The sequence below is a fragment of the Podarcis gaigeae genome (assembly GCF_964106915.1).
Source record: "Podarcis gaigeae genome assembly, chromosome: 8".
In the NCBI taxonomy this organism is placed as follows: domain Eukaryota; kingdom Metazoa; phylum Chordata; class Lepidosauria; order Squamata; family Lacertidae; genus Podarcis; species Podarcis gaigeae.
The window spans coordinates 76,067,348-76,087,324 of NC_139684.1; the positions used below are offsets into that span (position 1 = coordinate 76,067,348).

General features: G+C 44.5%; 2 protein-coding genes across 2 annotated transcripts in view; one reads left to right on the plus strand and one right to left on the minus strand.

Moving 5' to 3' along the window:
- Positions 1-19,977, minus strand: part of LOC310851730 (phospholipase A2 inhibitor 25 kDa subunit-like) — a 1,159,037-nt gene that overhangs the window by 636,406 nt on the left and 502,654 nt on the right. The window lies entirely within an intron of this gene.
- LOC310851555 (uncharacterized protein) lies at positions 465-17,666 on the plus strand. The gene is made up of 6 exons (XM_083754095.1): positions 465-519; positions 5,718-5,805; positions 6,876-6,977; positions 9,654-9,821; positions 15,796-15,936; positions 16,347-17,666. The coding sequence occupies exons 2-6, from the start codon at positions 5,760-5,762 to the stop codon at positions 17,093-17,095; spliced, it is 1,206 nt and encodes a 401-aa protein (XP_083610221.1). The 5' UTR covers positions 465-519; positions 5,718-5,759; the 3' UTR covers positions 17,096-17,666.

The window sequence follows — 19,977 nt, forward strand, 5'->3', positions numbered from 1 at the left end:
TGGTTTGTCAACACTGCCTTTTCCTACCTACTTTGCCAATCCCTTGTGCAAATGTGGAGAATTTAATTGGGGGGAAATGAGAAACAGAGAGAAACCAAAACGGACTTATTCACCTGTACTTACTTCATGCTCACCCTTAGAAACGCTTCTTGTCAGGGCAGCCATTTGCTTCCTTCTGGTGACTGGAGGAAAACAGTCCTGAATAAACAAACAAACAAAAAATTCCATGGCACAATTGGATCCACAGATTCCCCCACAAGACACAACTGCACATGTTGGCCCTCTTTCCTTCTTAGTCACACCTCCCTGTTTCCTTCTTTATCACATATTTCTCTCCACCTTAAAACGCCCTCCTCGAAACTGCCTTTTCTTTTCATATCTTCTCCCTGCCCACTGATAGGGCTACTTACTCACCTTTTGCCGGAGAGTATATATATCTCACACCACCAACCTAACGCCTCTCAGCTGGTGCCTCTGCATAAATATATCCTGCCAACAAAGCAAGGGAAAGAAAACCAGGTAAGGGAGGGATGCTTTGCTAGGGATTTTAGTCCGCCTTACATCCAGGACATGCTGGTTCTTGGGAAGGGGTGATTGCATAAGGCTTCAATGGCAAAGAGCAGATATTTGGGAAGGTCAGCATGAAGCTGTTCTGTGGCATCCCTGAACAGCTTGGCACTTCTGCTTACAGGGAACAGCAGATTCCAGGGAACATTCTAGGGTGCACATGTCATTTCTGTGGTTCGTTGCCAGGCCACTGATCTTGCCAAATCCTAGAATGTACACAGCACATACCCAGAGCCCTACATGGCTGGGGATGATCAGGAGTGGTAGGCAAGCTGTCTTTATGGGCACAGAGGAAAAACAACAGCACTGGCCCACTCACTCTAAATGCTGCTGGTCCACTGACTCCAAATGTGCTTTCTTCATACGCACTCAGTTGTTTTGTCAACTTTTTGAAAGGGGGAGGGGTAAGACATCATAGGGAACAGCCCCATCCTCTTCTTTCAGATCCTGAAAAATGTGCAAGGTGGTGAAACCACAGGGAGAGAATTGTGTTTTGTATACCTCAAGGACATCGCTCCTTTTTACATTTAGCATGCCATGCCACATACCAGCAGTTTGCTCTGTTCGAAAGGGATATAGGAAGTTGCCTTAGACTTCTCCATCTAGCTCCATCCAATATTCCATCTAGCTCACTCACCTACTCATGATCCCCAGGGACTGGTCTTGAGAAGACCTGCACAGAATCAGAGAATTTGTAGAGTTGGAAGGGACCACAAGGGCCATCTAGTACAACCCCCTACAATGCAGGAATATTTTACCCAGTTTGGGGCTCGAATCAATGATCCTGAAATTAAGAGTCTCATGCTCTTCCAACTGAACTATCCCACGAACCTGTGGCTTTGGATACTGGAGGCAATGTAGCCTTCATGAATAGTAGCCATTGATGGTCATCAGTCATTGGTTTCTCTATCCCTTTTAAAGCTTTTCAAGTTGGTGGTCTCCCCTGGCACTCACAGCACCCCCTCCACACTGAAGTAATAATAATAATAATAATAATAATAATAATAATAATAATAATAATACTTAATTTTATTGGTTTTCATAGACATGTAACAAAATATAACTAGACAGCTAAGCATAATCGTAACACCCCTGCTCTAATCTTCTCATCTGCAAATCAATCAATCAATCAATCAATCAATCAATCAGCTTAGTATTGTTTTTATGGGGGAGCACCAACCAGAACTTAGTTTCATCACCTCTCAGGTGGGTGCCATTGCCATTATAAGAGAACAAGGAATGTATTCATGATGAGTTCCAGCACCTCTTTTTCTAGAAAAACAACACTGGGGAACACCAAAATCTTTTCAGTGCTTCAGGCCTCTAAAAGTCTTAATATGGCCCTGATTCTGTCCTCACAGCAGTGAACAACCTATAAAATAGTGCTCTCACACTCAGGATCCCCAGTGGCTGGTATTGAGAGGTGTGTTGCCTCAGATCAGGGGGATAATGTAGCCATCATGATGAGCAGCATTGAGAGTCACCCTCCATTCATTTATCTAATCGTCCTTTAAAACAACTAAAGTTGGATGCCTTCTCTAGTGCTACAGGGTCCCCTCCCCACTGAAATTATCATTATTTTATTATTTTGTAAGTATTTGGGTTGGTTCTAATAGCTGCACATCAAAATACAACTAGCAAACTAAACATAATCCCGCCACCCCCTTCCCTCTGCCCCCAACATCACCAGTGTTTATAATATCTTTTATCAAGGTTGTATGGAATCGTCCATCCACCGGTCACAACATCCAGATATGTAGCGATGCAGCCGAAAACCTATTTCACAGATCCTTTTCCCTAGCATAGGAAATAAACTGCCAGCAGGTGGCATAAAAGGCATCTGCTTTCTTTTGCTTTCCATTCAGCACCATTACATTGCATGTTACATTACAGGTATAGCCAAACTGCACACATTTTTACATCACAGGTCTACTCTCTGACACATCTGGGCAACGAATAGCGTTGTTGCAGCAGGCACAAATATCAAGAGATCCCTTGTCTTTACAGACTTATCAGATCCTTCAAAAAGTGAAAGTAAATGCAACTGTGATGTAAAATTAATTTCCCCCATAAAATATTAGAGTTATTTTTTCTTTGCATGCGTAAGGTCCCAGATCCATTCCTCAGCATCTCTGGGTTCAGCTGGGAAGGCCTTCTTTCTAAAACCTTCAAGAGCAGCTGCCAGTCCATGTAGTCGATCCTGAGCTAGATAGATGATCTGACATGGCGTAAAAAAAACCTGCCCATAGTAACCGAGGACTTAACCACTCCAGAATGAAAGCTGCAGGTGCGGGGAACCTTTGGCCTTCCAGATGTGCTGAAGTACAACTCTTACCAGCCCCAGCAAGCATGACCAATGGCCACAGATGATGGGGAGTTAGCAACATCTGGAAGGCCAAAGATTCCCCACACCCACAACACGGAAACATTTTGGCGAAGACTCCACTGATCTTTTAAAATGCAGAACATCTGATAAACATTAAGTGCTGTGATGCCCCATGGTGGCAGAAGGTGTTTTGCAAAGCTTGGGGGATTTCAGGGGTGGAGTGCAAAGCAGCATCATGGGCATGAGCTAAACATCTGGGGTGTACCGCTGGCCCTGCAGCCACCCTGTGGGTCTGATAATTTCTTTGTTTGGATAACCTCCTCTTCCTTGTCAAAGTTTCCTTATCCGGGGCCCAACCTGAAATGCAGCAAACTGGTTTCCATGAAAGTGAGCTCTGTGTCAATTTATCAACATTGCAGAGATACATTTCCCAATAAAGGCTCAAATGCCAACATTGCAGTACCATTTGCCACCTCACTCCACTCACTTTCTCCCCTCCAACCTCACTTCTCTCCCTCAATTCAGATGATCAGCTGTGGCAGCCTTGAATATCTTCCTTTCCCCTTGGCCTGCTGCTCCATCCATTCCTGCCATCTCCGTTACATGGTTTTCAGCCAAAATGTTCCCCAAACCACCCTCTCCCAGAGAGATGTATTTGCTATGAGGGTGTGACCCTCCTCTTGTTCCCAGGTGCTGTGTGTTCACACAAGGCACATTCTCCTTGCATACACACCCCTCGCAGCACACGCCATGGGGTCCTGCCCCAAATTGTTTAGCGAAGAGGGCAGGACAGCCCTTTGTCACTGACCTTGCCCAGATATTCTTTTGGGTGGGACCAAATGGGATTGCTGCCTGAGCTATTGTCATGCAAACCGCAGAGAGCAGGTAATTTGGGATGGGCCAATCTGCCAATTTCAGTTTCAGTTTCTCATTTCCAACTTTTCTCTCCTGAAGAGTTATCAGCATTTGGGTGTGACTTTTGCCTGATACACACGTTTCTATGCAATTTTGCGTGACGTACACAATTCTGCAAAGCAATTTCCCATAATATACAGGCAACTCCCAATGTACATATGGGTTGCATTCCAAGTCACTGTTTGTTTAAGTGAAATCATGTATATTTGAAACACCACTGAAGAAAGCCTGCTCCCCCTCCCCCCCCCGTTCCATTCCTTTTTGTGACGTTTCTGGGTTCAGTGAAATGTGCACACTTATTGAACTTGTGTAAATGGGGACTTCCCTAAAATGCATTTTTGTATGTTATTTTCACGAACAGATGCATTTTCACACACTCTTTACCCTAGTATATGCATTTATGTGCAAAATATTTGGCTGGAAAATTGCATCACAAAATTCAGACAAGTGTGAATTTCAAAGGATGGTTGTGTTTTGGGTGGGTGATTGCTTTTCAAAGTGCAAATCAAGCAAGCTTGCCTGGAAATGCAGACTAAATCAAATTTCCCCCCAATCCCTAGAGGTAACGCAAGGTAGGCTTGACTACTCTTACTCCAAGCCTTAGGAAGCTACTTTTCCTCATGTCAGACCATTGACCCATCTAGCTCATTGCTGAACAGTGTCCTGTCTCCTTACACACTTAGTATTCAGCAGCTGGTTGCCCCAGAGCCATGTTTTCACCATTATTGCTGAGCCCACAAACCTCTCCCTCTCTCCACACACACACAGATCCACGCAGATCCACTTCTGGTTTTCTTCTTGTCCCACTTCATTTGAGAATGTTTGTTTAAGGAGCACAATGACGTTGTTCCTTTGCTTAACACTTTCCTCTTGAAGTTTATCAGATAAGGTGTGGCTGTGGAAGGCTGAAGGAGCCTCAAAATTCCCTTTAAAATTGCCTGAATCCTTGAAGCCTCATTGCTTTTCTGTAGACAATATAGAGACTGGTGGCTTGTGATAATGCAAGTATTAATGTTACAAAGGCTCTTGCAATCCATGGGTAGCTGCTTTCACCCAGTTACAGATAGGTGGCCGTGTTGGTCTGCCATAGTCAAAACAAAAAAAAATCCTTCCAGTAGCACCTTAAAGACCAACTAAGTTAGTTCTTGGTATGAGCTTTCATGTGCATGCACACTTCTTCAGATACACTGAAGTGTGTATCTGAAGAAGTGTGCATGCACACGAAAGCTCATACCAAGAACTAACTTAGGTGGTCTTTAAGGTGCTACTGGAAGGATTTTTTTTGCTTTCACCCAGTGGGTGGGGGAACAGAAGACAGATGAGAGAGGGTGTTCCTCTAAGAGATGTCCAGCTCAACCAGCATACATGAAAAGAAGGCTTATTTGTCCAGGTGTTAAGGTTTCACAGGCATCCTCTGTTATGGGGATAATGTTGGTCCGTTTCTTCATCACATTGATGGGACTTTGCAACGGAAGCCTAGAGCAGCAGAATTGGGAATGCTCTGATCTGCACATCCCCAGCAGGTGTGGGGAAGATTTGGCCTAGCAGATGTTGCTCAACTACAAATCTCATCAACGCTGAACACTGGCCATGCTTGCTGGGGCTGGTGGGAGTTGCAGTTCAGCAACATTTGCAGGAACAGAGGTCCCCCACCTGTGTAGTAGACCTTTAAAGTGGAGAGATCAAGGGGGTGAAAAACAAATTCTGCCCCAAATAGAGAGGGGTAATCTGCAGCCCTCCAGATATTGCTGGTCTCCAACTCCCAGCAGCTCCAGCCATTGGCACTCCCTGCTACATGACACACTACAGCTCCATTTGCCTGGCTATACCTCCAAACTCTGTTTTGTTAGGTTGTCCTCATGTTGTTTCCAGCTTGCTGTTTTAATCACTCATCATTTTGGTCCTGCAGCCTCCCCTCCATTCAAACCAGACCTCCTCAGTTCCCAGAACCATGAAGCTCTTTCTTCTCTACCTTTTTGCTGCCCTGATAGCTTCAGGTGAGTTGAGTTGTATAACTAGCCTCTGTCAGAGCAGGCAGCTCAGAGTCCTCTCACCCCAGCTCTGTAACCTGAAGTGTATGTATCCTGAAGCGTATGTAACCTGAGGTACCACTGTAGTACATGGGGAGACGAGTCCAAAAGGCATGGGGCACAAATTTTCATGGCTATGGTAGCTCATTTACCAGGAGTAATGCATTTACTATTAACTCTGGAAGTATATGCTTGATTCTGATGAAACTAAGCCTCCTAGAGCAAAATATACATTAGGAGGCTTCGTTTGGTCAGAATCAAGTAAACACTAAATTAACACTAAATACATCACATCTAGTAAATGAGCCACCATAGTTGCTAGGGGGCTGTGAAAATTTGTGCCCCGGTCTTTTTAGACTCATCTACCCATGTACTATCTGATACCAAAGGGGTGCATTGGTTGCCAGATGTGAAGAATATTGGCAATATTTTCGGCTCTCTTACCCCCTAATAGACTGACATACCTCACCGAGCTGTTGTGAGAATAAAAGTAACTGGAGAGGGGAAACCCACGTACACCAAGGGTGATAATCCTGTAGTGCTGGGGAGCTGCAGGTCATGGCTTCCCACAAAGGATTGTGGGAGCTGTAGTTCATGAAGGCTACTGAGAGTTGTTAGAAGGCCCCTATTTCACTCATAGAGCTCCAGTTCCCAGAGCTAGATGGCTGCTATTCATACAGTGGTTTAACAATCAATCCCAGGGAACTCTGGGAACTGCAGCTGTGGGAGTGGAACAAGGGCCTGCTAACAACTCTCAGCACCCTTAACGAATCGCAACTCCCAGAATTCTTTGGGGGAAGCCATGACTGCTTAAAGTGGCACCACAGTGTTTTAAATGTGTGGAGGAATTGTGGCCTAGGTTGTCATGGTATGAAACAGCAGTTTCTCCAGCACATCCCCCTGAATTCCTTGGAGGAAAGGTCGAGTTCAGAAAGTAAAATATAAACAAAAGAAATAACAGATCAGGTTGTTGCTACCGCCATAATTGTAGTGGTTGTTGTCATTTACTGTTATTGATATTATTATTTCCCCCTCAGCAAAATCCCTGAGTTGCGAATGTACAAACTGCACAAGTGGAACAACTTGCACAGCCGACAAAGAAGGAGCGTGCATCGCTGTGACAGGGAACATTAAAACTGGTAGGTGAACGCACCTCTGAGGGCATTTCCAGATAACACTAACCGAAAGCTTGCTGGAAACGTAGGTTTTAAACAATGTGGTGGTGGGAGAACACAGCCAAGATTTTCATGATATTGAATCACATATCCAATACCAAGCTCTCCATTTGAATGGTGCAAACTTGACAGCGTATTACAGATTGTAACAGGATATCAGGCACTGGCTGGATGAGGAATAGTGGTGGGAGCTGCCCACTCAAGAGCCTCCCACCAAGTGCACAGAAGATGCCAACTTAAGATTCTGGATCCTGGTGGTGGGACACGGAAAAGCAGTTTGCAGAAGGGTTGAGCTGGGAGGTGCTGGGAGAAGGGTGTCTGAGGGGTCAGGAGAAGGGTCAGGAGAAGGAGGGATAGAGGCTGAGCGTCACAGACTCAGATAGAGAGGAGTCAAAAATTGGCTAATTGCCTTCTGTGCCTGCTGTGTGTGTGCCTGCCCTGTGGTTGACCTGGCTCCTTGACAGCTCCTTGACACAGGAGCACTACTGCCCTTATACTAAGAATCACTGCTGACCAGAAGTGTAAATGCATCCGTGCTTGACCATGGGGCTGCTGCTGCTGCTGCTGCTGCTGCTGCTTCTTCTTCTTCTTCTTCTTCTTCTTCTTCTTCTTCTTCTTCTTCTTCTTCTTCTTCTTCTTCTTCTTCTTGTTAGAGTGTTTATTAATTTTCCAATAAGAACATCCAATTAACATTCAATTCATAATCCACCCCCCCTAGAATTAAAAAAACCCAATTGTCTTCCAAATTTGATTCTTGTTTTATGGCTTCCCATGGCCTGAACTTCAAAGCAACTCTGAATTCTTAGTCCTGCCTCTCACGATCTTTCCATATTTCCATATCCAAACTTCTTTGCCTCTGGCTCTGCGATCTTCCACACATCAAAAAACACGAATAAACTTTCCACTTCCGAGTGCGGACTTGTTTATATTATGTTCTCTTCCACTGCTCCCCCCCCCTGTGCCGCTTCAGCTGACCCCATCCAGTCCAGGCTTTTGTCCAGTTCTTTGAATTTGATATCTTGGCAGCTCCCAAATCATTAATCTTTCCTGTCCGGCTGTTATCAAGTGTTGAATTGTTTTTAAGCAGTCTGTTCATTTTGTTGCATATGTATATATCAATCATTTGGCTATCGATCAGCCTTCCTGGAAACCACTCAACCCCCCCTCCGGGCCCTAGAGGGGGGGCCGCTAGACATCCATTTAGCCTTTTCCCTTGCTCAAAATGAAAAAAATAAATCCTTCAGAAACAGCTGCATTGTATGTTATCCAAAATGTTATCTCAAATCGTTGTTGTCAGCCGGCAATTAATTCCTGTTTATCTTAATCGGAGACAAATTCTAAAACTGTGTAGTAAGCAAGCGCCATCTTATCCTTTCTTCTTCTTTCAAGTCTTAAAAAGAGCTGTGTGTGAGTCCCAATTATAAATAAAAGTCCATCTGCACTTAAAAAGCAATTTAAGTTCCTAACGAGGGTTGGCATGAAAAACCAATTGTTGATCTTAAAGAGGAAAAAGAAAGCATACCAATCGCCTCCACATTCCACACACCGTGCTGAAAATCACTTTGAAGTCTGAGCTCATACGCCAGAGACTGTATTTTCTGCAGGTTTTTTCCTTCAGCTTTTCCGAATCAGACCACGTCTGATACTATCCCAAACAGATGTGACAGGCTAGATGGGAGTGGCATCGGAGAGTGCCAACCGTTGTCGTGCTTGTTGACCCAGTGTCCTGCTGGGTGCATCTTAATGCACACCGGCAATCTCAGACAAACTGCGGGTCTTTGAGACAGTCCTCCCCTGCCCTGGGGAGGCTGCCAGGGCTAATTACCCCCATATCAGCCCTGAATTATTGGCACGGTCGGGGTCCGGTCTCATGGGAGTCAACCATTTCCCACCGCCGGAAACAGGAAGCCTGACCCATGGGGCTTCTTGAAAGCATGCTTTAATGCAGAGGTGGGGAAACCTCAGGTCCAGGGCCCCAATGCAGCCCTCCAGCCTTTTTTACCCACCCCTTGGGGCTCTCACTTGGCTCAGCTGCCCTTTCCCAGGTCCCCCCTCTTTCCATGGGCCCCACTCTTCACTGGCTGTGTTCCAATTATGAGCAGTGGCTGAGCTTCATGCTCTGGCACCGGGGAGTGGAGAGCAGGTGAGGAGAGGGCTGGCTCGTGTCCTGGGGGTGGGGCATGCCACCTGCAGGGGTGTGGCACCCAGCATGGGTGGGGGGTGGGCAGCTGTGATGGCACCCTGCCGGGATTGCACTGCCGGGGGCGGTGCGCTCCCCTTGCACTCCTCTTCCTCTGCCAGTGTCTTTGAGTGCTTTTGCCCACTTGGAAGTGTCCTTGGCCAGCGATAATACCTCTTTGCTTGCCTGGAGGCAGTGAGGTCTGTGTAGAAACCCCTGACTTTTGCAAGACTGGAATGCAGTTGAGCGTACAAAGGGAAGAATGCTGTAGCTTCACCCACTTTTGCCCCTGCCCCACTAGCTACTGGAAGCCAGCCCATGATGCAATGCGGCTCTCAGGCTGGAAAATGTTTTTCTTCTCTGCTTTAATGGACAGGTGATATTGCTTAGCCATTGGTTTTAACACATGTTGTTGTTATTCTGATGTCTCTAACTCCTTTCTGATTTCTACTTTTTTGAAGGTGAAGACTCCAGTGCAACACCAGGTATATTCAGTAGCTGTTGGAGCAGCCAGACCCCTTTGGCGTGCAAAGAGGAGGAGATGTTCATCACAGCGGGGAAACAATTTTCCTGGAACACTAAAACCATATGCTGCCACGAGGACAACTGCAATGCTGTTATCCCTGAAGGTATGTGGGGTCCAGGACTCATTAAGGCTAAGGAGGACTCTCAGAAATGGATAGGTGTATTTTCATGCAAAATATCCTGGGAATTTTTGTTGAAGGGCATTATGAAAATTATTAACAATGTATATAATAAGTCAGGAAAATGAAGGATATAGCACAAGAGCTTTTTTGTCTTGTTGATTGTGAATAAAACTATTGCCCTGGCTTTGCTCAAACTGCCAAAAGGGCTTAGAGTTCTTTACTGGTTGGAAGCCTCTCTCCAAACTTTGCAATGCTCGAGTAGCATGGAAGGCAGAATACAGTGGTACCTGTTAGATAAGCAGTGTCCAGTGCACAGCGGAATGATGAAAAGTACGTGCCAACATGCTCTATATTACTTTATTTACACTTCAAAACTGGTAATTTACAGAAAAACATCTTCCCTCTGCCGGAGCAGAGAAAGGCATCCTCTCTCCTCTAAAGCACGGAGAGAATCAACACACTGAACTGCAAAGAACAGTGAAAAACAGGAAACCAGTGTACGTCACATCCAGTCTCCTTTCCCGTGAGAAAACCCAACAGCACTTGACTGTGGAATGTAAACATTGTCTTGTGACAAGCACTTCGCTGCTCAGTGAAGGAAGCAGAAACCAACATCCTCCCCCTTTCTGTGAACATCACTGGGCAGCGTGTTCGTACAATATCAGTACAAACCCAACTTCTGCACATAGGTACAGTGTTGATCCCTTGATACAATCTTGGACAATACATCAGCAGGAATTTCATTACCTGGCATATAGGACACCGTTACGAGTCCCTTTTGAATACGTTCCCTAGCATGTTGCAACTTCAGTTGCAAGTGCTTCGTGCTTTGCTTACAACCTTCAGAATTCAGCAAAGCCAAACATGCTTTGTTGTCCTGGTAAACCTGGATTGGACATTTGACAGGAATTTTTATGTCTTTGCACAATTGTAACAACCATTCACAATCCTTAAGTGAATAAGACAGTGCATTCAGTTCAGCTTCACAAGTACTTAAGCTAACTGTTGTTTGCTTCTTGCATGACCAATCAAATAGACCCTGATTGTACTTATAGCAAACTCCAGACGTACTTTTCCTGTCTGTAGTGTCACTTCCAAAACTTGCATCTGCAAATATCTCAAGACCACCAGACTTCTGATTGTTAAATCTCAGTCTGTAATGCATAGTGCCTTTCAAATACCGTGCTATGCGTTTCAGAGCTTTCCAATCCTTAACAGTAGGATTGTTGACTTGTCTGCTTAGCAAATTACAGCTAACAGCAATGTCAGGTCTTGAACATCTGGCAATGAAGTTTAGCTTGCCTAGCACACTTCTGTACAGTGTAGTATCAGAAAATGCTTCTCCAGTGTCATCTACCTGATAACCTGTTGTCATCGGTGTGTCTACAGGGTTAGCATCCATCAGGTTTAGTTTGCTTAACACATCAGCAATTTTACGTGACTGGTGTACTAGAATATTACCATCTTGATCTCTCTCTATTTCCAGAGATAGGTAGTTGTTTACCTCACCAAGATCTTTCATGTCAAAGTGCTCTTTCAATTGAGCTAGGGCATTATTGTACATTGTGACATCCTTCCAAAAGAATAAAAGATCATCAACATAAAACAAACAATACAGTTTCTTTTGCCCCTCCTCTTTGACAAATACACATGGATCAGCTTTCCCTTGCTTAAAACCTAGAGAAAACAATACTTCAGTGAGTTTTGTGTGCCAACACCGTGCACTTTGTTTGAGACCATAAAGGGACTTCTTCAGAGCATAAACAAATCCCTGTTTTACCTGTACGCCATCAGGTGGAAGCATATAAAGTGATTCATCTAGAGATCCGTACAGAAAAGCTGTATTCACATCATGGTGACTAATGTGTAGATTCTCTTCTGCAGCTAGCTTGAGCATAAGCCTAATGCTCTCATACCTCACGGTGGGTGAGTAGGTCTCGTGATAGTCTTCACCTGGTACCTGTGCAAAACCTCTGGCTACCAATCTGGCTTTGTGTCTGACTATCTTGCCATTTTGATCAGTCTTCGCTTTGAAGACCCATTTGCTTCCAAGCAGTTTCATTCCTGGAACTACTGGAACAAGGTCCCATGTTTTGTTCCTTTCCAAGGAATCAAGCTCAGCCTTCATGGCATTTAACCATGGCTCAGCTTCCTTTGAATCCAAATCCTGGATTTCTTGGAAACTTGAAGGTTCAAACACCTTCTTGGAGCTTTTAACAGCTGTTACTGCTATCTTAGCAAACTCATCAGCAAATCTCTTTGGAGGTCTGCCTTTTGTGGCTCTCTGTGACCTGCGAATTAGCCTTAAGTCTTCAACACTCTCCTCTTCCTTCTTAGGAGAAAAGTGACCTATTGTGAACAATGGTTCCTCCAATTCTTGATCAGAGCTTTCAGAGGGTCGCATAGAGGCTTTCGCACTCTTGAAATCCTCTGAATCACCCGATTCAGTTTCAGACTCAGACTCAGAACCTTCATCAGTGGGTGTGGGTTGTTGCGGTTGCTTTTGACTATCCTCAGTTTCATCACTGTCATCAGGATAACATTGGAAAATTCCCACATTCTCCCCCCACTTGGCATTGTACTCAACACTTCTTGTGAGCTTAATTGTCTTAGAGTCAGTCATCATTATTCTGTAAGACCCTTTCTGATAACCTAGAAAGATACCATGCAATCCACGCTTGTCTAACTTGGAGTTTTGTGGTGAGTGAACCCACATGTCAGAACCAAAAATTTTCATGTGTTTGATGTATGGCTTCTTGCCAAACATCTTCTCATAGGGGGTACAACCAATCGCTGAAGATAACCTGCGATTATAACTGTAAGTGAAACATGAGAGAGCTTCGGCCCAATAACTCTCTGGAAGATTGGCATCATGCAGCAAGGTTTTTAACCCTTGAAGCAATGTCTGATTTGCTCGTTCCGCAAGTCCATTCTGCCATGGCGAGCGAGGACTAGACAAATCGTGTTGAATTCCTTTCTCAGTCAGAAAAGCTTCAAACTGCTGAGAAGTGAATTCTCCCCCGCGATCAGTGAAAAGAATTTTTATCTTCTTATCATGCACATTTTCCAACCAAGCACAGAATTCCTTGAACCTAGGAAAAGCCTCTGATTTCTGCTTGAGATTGTACACATAAATATACCTGGAAAATGCATCAATGAGAACCATGAAGTACCTGTTTCCACCCAAAGAGGGCGCTAGTGGTCCAACCAAATCAGCATGAACAACCTGGTATGGTTCTGTAGCTTGCCTACTAGACACCTTACCTTTCGCAGCCATTTTCACTTTGTTTGCTGCGCATGCCTTGCACTTCATGTGGTACCTGCAGGGTTTAATAGTCATACCTTCAACCAAGGCAGGCATTTTAGATACTGCCTCAAAATGCAAATGACCAAATTTTCGATGAAAATCGTGAATACATTCTGCATGCAAACTTTTGTTAGAACCTGCAATGCAACAAGTGTCATCCTGCACAACATCATCAAAATACAAAACATACAAACGATCAACATATTCAGCATGCAATACATAATCATTTTTCTTTGTGATGATGCACCTTTTGTTCTTAAAGGAAACGTCAATTTTCCGCTCATTCAGCTGTCCAACGCTGAGCAGATTATGCTTGGCATCTGGCACATAAAGCACATCCTGTATCGATAAGTCCAAACTGTGAAGAACAACAGTTCCGTAGCCTTTACTGGGGATTGTGTGGTCATCCGCCTGGTGAATCGCACCTTCCTGCGGTGTAAAAGACACGAACAGTCGCTTATCGTTGCACATGTGGTGGGTCGCCGCTGAATCAACAACGAAGAAAGATCTAGATGTCTTCTGGACCTCTGCAACCTTTGGAGTGAAGCGTGAGACCATTGCCTTGTGCTGCGTTGTCCTGGACACCGGACCTTTGCCTTTGCCTCGGCCTTTTCCACGCGATGAGCTTTCGCTGCGCTGCTCTGTCTTGGCCCTGGGATATCTGCATTCCCTCTTCATATGGCCTAGACGTCCACACGAGTAGCATTTCACTGCCTTCAAAGCTTTGGCGCCATCTGGTGGTTCCACTGCACTATGGGATGACGACTGTGAAGTCTCCCCCTTGTTGATGCAGCTAGCACCCCGGCGATCCGCTTCATTCAATATCACGGCAGTAACATAGTCCACTGTTAGCTGAGCAGTTGGCTGTACAGCAATCTGAGTCGCAACAGACTCCCAACCTGAACCCAAAGATTGTAGTATCATAAAGGAATACACTTCCTCTGGAAAGTTGAGTCCTCTCTGTTGCAGCTCATGTCTCAGATTCTGCATCTCCATCAGATGTATACGCACATCTCCACCTTCAGCAAGAGCCATATTATGCAGCTTGTTAAAGTAAAACATTGTGGACCCAGCTTCTGTCCTCAAGTGAGCCTCTCTCAAAGCGTCCCAAATTTCTCTGGCTGAGGTCTTATCACGCAACAGACAGAGCTCTTCTGGGGATACTATCAACGTAAGAGTTCCCCTTTGCCTTGGAATCCATAGCTTTCCATTCATCTGTAACTGGAGCTGGGGGGGTCTCAGTAATAACTTTAAACAGACCCTCTTTCCGCAGAATAGCCTCTGCATAGAGAACCCAGTCCGCATAGTTCTTCCTATTGAGCTTAGGAATCCCACAAGCATCCTGAAGGGCCATCATGACTTTGGCATTAGCCTTTAGCGTCATCTTTGCTGCTTTAAATCAGGCTGCTTTATACATGCTGCGTCTGTGTACAGCTGCTTCAATCCAAAAGCAAATTCAAAACAGCCTCTGCCTGTGAACCTGTGCCTTTCTGCTTAACTGCTTTGCTTATCTGCAGCTGCTTCAAACCGCATTCCAAAGGCAAGTTCAAAAGTGAAAGTTCTCTCTGCTGTCTTAAATTCATGCTGCGACACTGCTGCAGCTGCTTTACTTTCGATTTCCCCCAGCATAGGAAAAATTTATCCTTCTAGCCTTTTGCCTGTGCCACGGCAAAACCGGCTATAAAAGTTCAAAGTCCAGCCATAAAGCCATTAATTAGAACCTGGCAGGCTGCCCGGAGCTGTAGCACATACCTCATCAAATCATCTTGACGCGCAGAGATATCGTCCGATCCGGCCCTCTGCATTCCGATCCTTTGCCGGCACTCCAATTCTTTGCTCCTTTGTTCCTTTGCCAGGAGCCCGACTTCTGGAGTCCATTCTCAAAACACTGCATTTTTCTGGGCCCGGAACCAAATGTTAGATAAGCAGTGTCCAGTGCACAGCGGAATGATGAAAAGTACGTGCCAACATGCTCTATATTACTTTATTTACACTTCAAAACTGGTAATTTACAGAAAAACATCTTCCCTCTGCCGGAGCAGAGAAAGGCATCCTCTCTCCTCTAAAGCACGGAGAGAATCAACACACTGAACTGCAAAGAACAGTGAAAAACAGGAAACCAGTGTACGTCACATCCAGTCTCCTTTCCCGTGAGAAAACCCAACAGCACTTGACTGTGGAATGTAAACATTGTCTTGTGACAAGCACTTCGCTGCTCAGTGAAGGAAGCAGAAACCAACAGTACCTTGGGTTACAGATGCTTCAGGTTACAGATGCTTCAGGTTACAGACTCCGCTAACCCAGAAATAGTACCTTGGGTTAAGAACTTTGCTTCAGGATGAGAACAGAAATCGTGCTCTGGCGGCGTGGTGGCAGCAGGTGGCCCCATTAGCTAAAGTGGTACCTCAGGTTAAGAACAGTTTCAGGTTAAGAATGGACCTCTGAAACGAATTAAGTTCTTAACCCGAGGTACCATTGTATGTTTTAAGCTGGTCTAAAATTGGGGAGTCTTTCTGGAGAAATGTCTGTGATGCGCCCAGTTAGAGAAGGCTACAACTTGCACTTCTGAAGCAAGTCAGCTTGCCAACTGCTGAGCCGGCCACTGCAGATGTTCTTTCTGTTTACTTACTCATTTCATCACTCCTGCAGCGCTAAAGGAAGACACCACTCCCAGTGAACTGATGTGCCCAACGTGCTTTGTTTTCGGCTCTGAGTCCTGCAATGCCACCACGATGAAATGCGCCAAATCCCAGGACCATTGCCTTACCATTACTGGAGTTATCACAACAGGTAAATTAGAATGTAGAATCATAGAGTTGGAAGGGACCCCAAGGGATATCTTGTCCAACCCCCTGCAATGCAGGAATCTCAGCTAAAGCATCCATGAGATGGCCAGTATGATGACTGCGGATTATTACTATTCATTTCATTTTAATGATGCCCTTGGTTCCCAGTTGACAAAAGCAAGGAAGTATAAGCTCTTTAGTCCCAACTGCCGGTATTGCCTATTTGAAATCCCACCCCGTACCTTCCTCAAAGATTTTACCATCTTCTAATTTGATTCCTGGACAGGTGAGGTTTAACAGGTTAACCTCATAATCCCCAAATCAACCCAGATGCAAGGCTTTTCTTCATCAGAACGGGCCATTTCCTTTACAGCAGGGATGATATAATTTATTTCCCCTATTGTCCTTTTGCAGGTACTACAATTGTGTCCTTTTTTGGGGAAGGGTGTGCTACCCCTACAGCAAGCAACCTTGTCAGCGGCACAAAGCTGACCTTTGGAGAGGTCACTTACATGATTACCAGCAGCCACATAGCGAAACCTAAAGAAGGGGCCAGCCAGGACATCCCCACATCCTCCTCTAAACCCTCCACCACCTTGTCTTCCTCCAACTCTTCCACCACCCCAACCTCCTCTAAAACACCCACCACCTTGTCTTCCTCCAACTCTTCCACCACCCCAACCTCCTCTAAAACACCCACCACCTTGTCTTCCTCCAACTCTTCCACCCCCCCAACCTCCTCTAAAACACCCACCACCTTGTCCTCCTCCAACTTTTCCACCACCCCAACCTCCTCTAAAACACCCACCACCTTGTCTTCCTCCAACTCTTCCACCACCCCAACCTCCTCTAAAATACCCACCACCTTGTCTTCCTCCAACTCTTCCACCACCCCAACCTCCTCTAAAATACCCACCACCATGTCTTCCTCCAACTCTTCCACCACCCCAACCTCCTCTAAAACACCCACCACCTTGTCTTTCTCCAACTCTTCCATCACCTCATCCTCCTCTAAAACCTCTACCAACCGAGCCTCTGACAAGTCCCTGAGCAAGTCTACTAAACCTGCAACCACCTCCACCTCTGCCACCTCTACTAGTTCTGTTTTCACCATCCTACTGCCAAGTCTCCTTGGGCTCCTGCTGGACAAATTTCTTTACTGATCTCATTTGGCTCAAGACACCTTCTTTACCCAAGTTAAGAAGAGCATCTTCAACACGATACAAGAACAGAGGGCACCAATCCCAGATGTTTAATGTACATTTCCCCACAATATACCTTTTTGTAAACATTTTTTGGTGGGTGAACTGCATCACAAAGTGAGGAAAAGTGTGAATTTCAAAGGACAGGTGCATTTTGATTCACGTATTGTTGGATTTGGTGGGTCCTCATTAAAATGAGAACCAAAGCAATCCCCCCCCCTTCATCCCCTGGTGGAAGTAGCACCAAACCCAATGAGACTTCCTTCAGAATTAATGTGCATAGGCTTGCACTCTTAGTCTCCTTACAATCACCTCTGAATGCGGAACTATTATTATTTTCCCTAGGGATTGTGAAAGAAATGACCCAAAAATTGTAATTCATTTTATTTTGGGGTGTGTTTGTTTAATTTTAATTCAACTGTGTTGATGTTTTTCTTTAAGTCTTTATTTGTGAGCATCATTAAATTATATATTCTTGATTAAATAAAATAAATATTTTTAAAACCACGAAATACCTCTGAATGTGGAGCAACAACCATTTTTGGTCAAAAGAAATATAAATTCTATAAGATGGACTCATAAACACAAAGAGGGAAGTATTCCTCATCCTTTAATAGGTGCATTTCTCTCTTTAACACGACTATTAAAGATACATGGGCCTTGCCCCCCCCCCTTTGCATCTAACCACCCTAACATGCTGACATGGCTCTTTTCATCAATAAGCAAATATCCCTTCGGTAAACAACATCCTTTGCCTGGTCCAGCTTTCTCGAGTTCTGCACAAGTCCAAAGTCCGAGGGGAAAGGAGACGGGTCTGCAGTGGAAAATGTTTACATTTCCAAGGGAACACAGAGCTGATTTGCATCCTCCCCAGGAGACCTGCTCAACAATCATTAATATCTGCAGACACAGAGAATTGGTAGTCCAGGATCTCAGTTTGGCTTTCAAGGGCTTCCCAAACATCTAAACTATGGGAGGAGAGCCTGTGGCCCTCTAGATGTCACAGAATCACAGATTTGAAGAGTTGGAAGGGACCGCGGGACTCATCTAGTCCAACCCCTGCAGTACAGGAACTGCAGTTCCCATCATTTCTGATGGGAGAAGGAGTCCAGCAGCATTTTGAGGACCACAGGCTCCAAATCCCTGTTCTAAAAGATACAAGTTTCTACATATGAAGAATGCTATGGAAAACTGAGTATTTTAAAATATGCCTAACGAAACCAAGCTTTGTAAACATTTCCCCCCCCCTTTTTGCTTCTTGGATTTTATTTTATATATTGCTTCGAGGCACATGTGGACGGCAATAAATAAACAAACAAATAAACAAATAAATAAATAAATAACAATGTTAAAAGCAAACTCTTGTTAAGGAAACAGACCCCTGGTCTGTGTGTGTGTGTGTGTGTGTGTGTTGTATCTTCCTATATGCATAAAAATATAAGGCTGTCTTCACGCAGCTCCCGTTGGAGGTTTTGTAGTGCCACATCACAATCCTGGAATTACATGAAGTCAAGGTGGGGCATGGGAGCAAAGGAGAAAGCAGACTGCTTTTTGAGTGGTCTTTGGCTGAGGGTCTGGGCAATTTCTAAAGTCTTTATAAGTTCTTACACACCTTTGCCCTGGGTGCTCACTTCCTTGCAAAGGTGGGGTGGGGACTCAGTTGCAACAGGAAAATAAAGTTCTTCCTTGCTTTCCTTCTACTGGTTCCTGTTTCCAATTTAGAAGATATACTTTACTAACAAGCAAAAACCCATATATGTATAAAATTCAGCAACTGAACTTAACCTTCGCTAATTGAACAAGATAACTGACAGCCTTGCTTTTCAGACTGCCTCTGCTAAAATAGCCCTTTAGGACTGCAGCCAACCAGAATGACAATAGAGTTTTGCTAAGTTTCTATTTCCCGTAACAACTTAAGTTTCAGTTTCCTGTTGAACTTCCTGGCAAGGACTGCATCTAGCCTCCTAGACCACTGTCTCCAGCTGAAAACAAAATGGTTGAACAGTTTCATTCATTCACCAGGGGATTAGAAAAAGTCATAGAGAATATGTTTATCAATACCCACCAGCCAGAGTGGCTATTTGTCTGTTTGTTGGACATGCATCTGAATACCTGAGGAAGAATAGCAAGGGAGAAATACTTACAGCATTTATACTCCGTCATTCATCTAAGATGCATGGCTTACAAAAACTAGCTCCTTAATGTTCTGATTGTGGGCTTTCCCTTGCCTCCTATAGGAAACAGGAAGTAGGACTAGACAGGCTTGTGGCGTGATCCAGGAGGACTCTCCTTATTAGTTATTAAGTTTCTACCCCACTCTTCCTTCCCAAAGAGCCCAGGGAGACAAACACCAACATGTTAAAACAGTATAGTAGAACCTTGGTTTTCAAGTGTCTGGGAAGCTGAACGATTTGGAACCCGAATGTTTTTGAATGCACCTCAGAAGTTGAATGGCTTCCAAGGTGTGTTTCTCCATTTTATCAATGGAGTTTGCTGACCGCCCATTGATCCTCGGTTTTCGAACTTTTCAGAAGTCGAACGGTCTTCCGGAACAGATTACATTCGAAAACCAAAATTCCACTGTACAATATAAATAGATCTGAAACACTCAGGCCCCATCAGTGCTGTACAGTTAAACTACTATGGTACCATTTTTAATAATAATAATAATAATAATAATAATAATAATAATAATGATGATGATGATGATGATGTTATTTATACCCCACTCAACAGATTATTAAAAACACGTTAAAGCATTAAACATTAAAAACTTCCCTAAACAGGACTGCAAGTCAGATAGTTGTTTATTTCCTTGACATCTGATGGGAAGGCGTTCCATA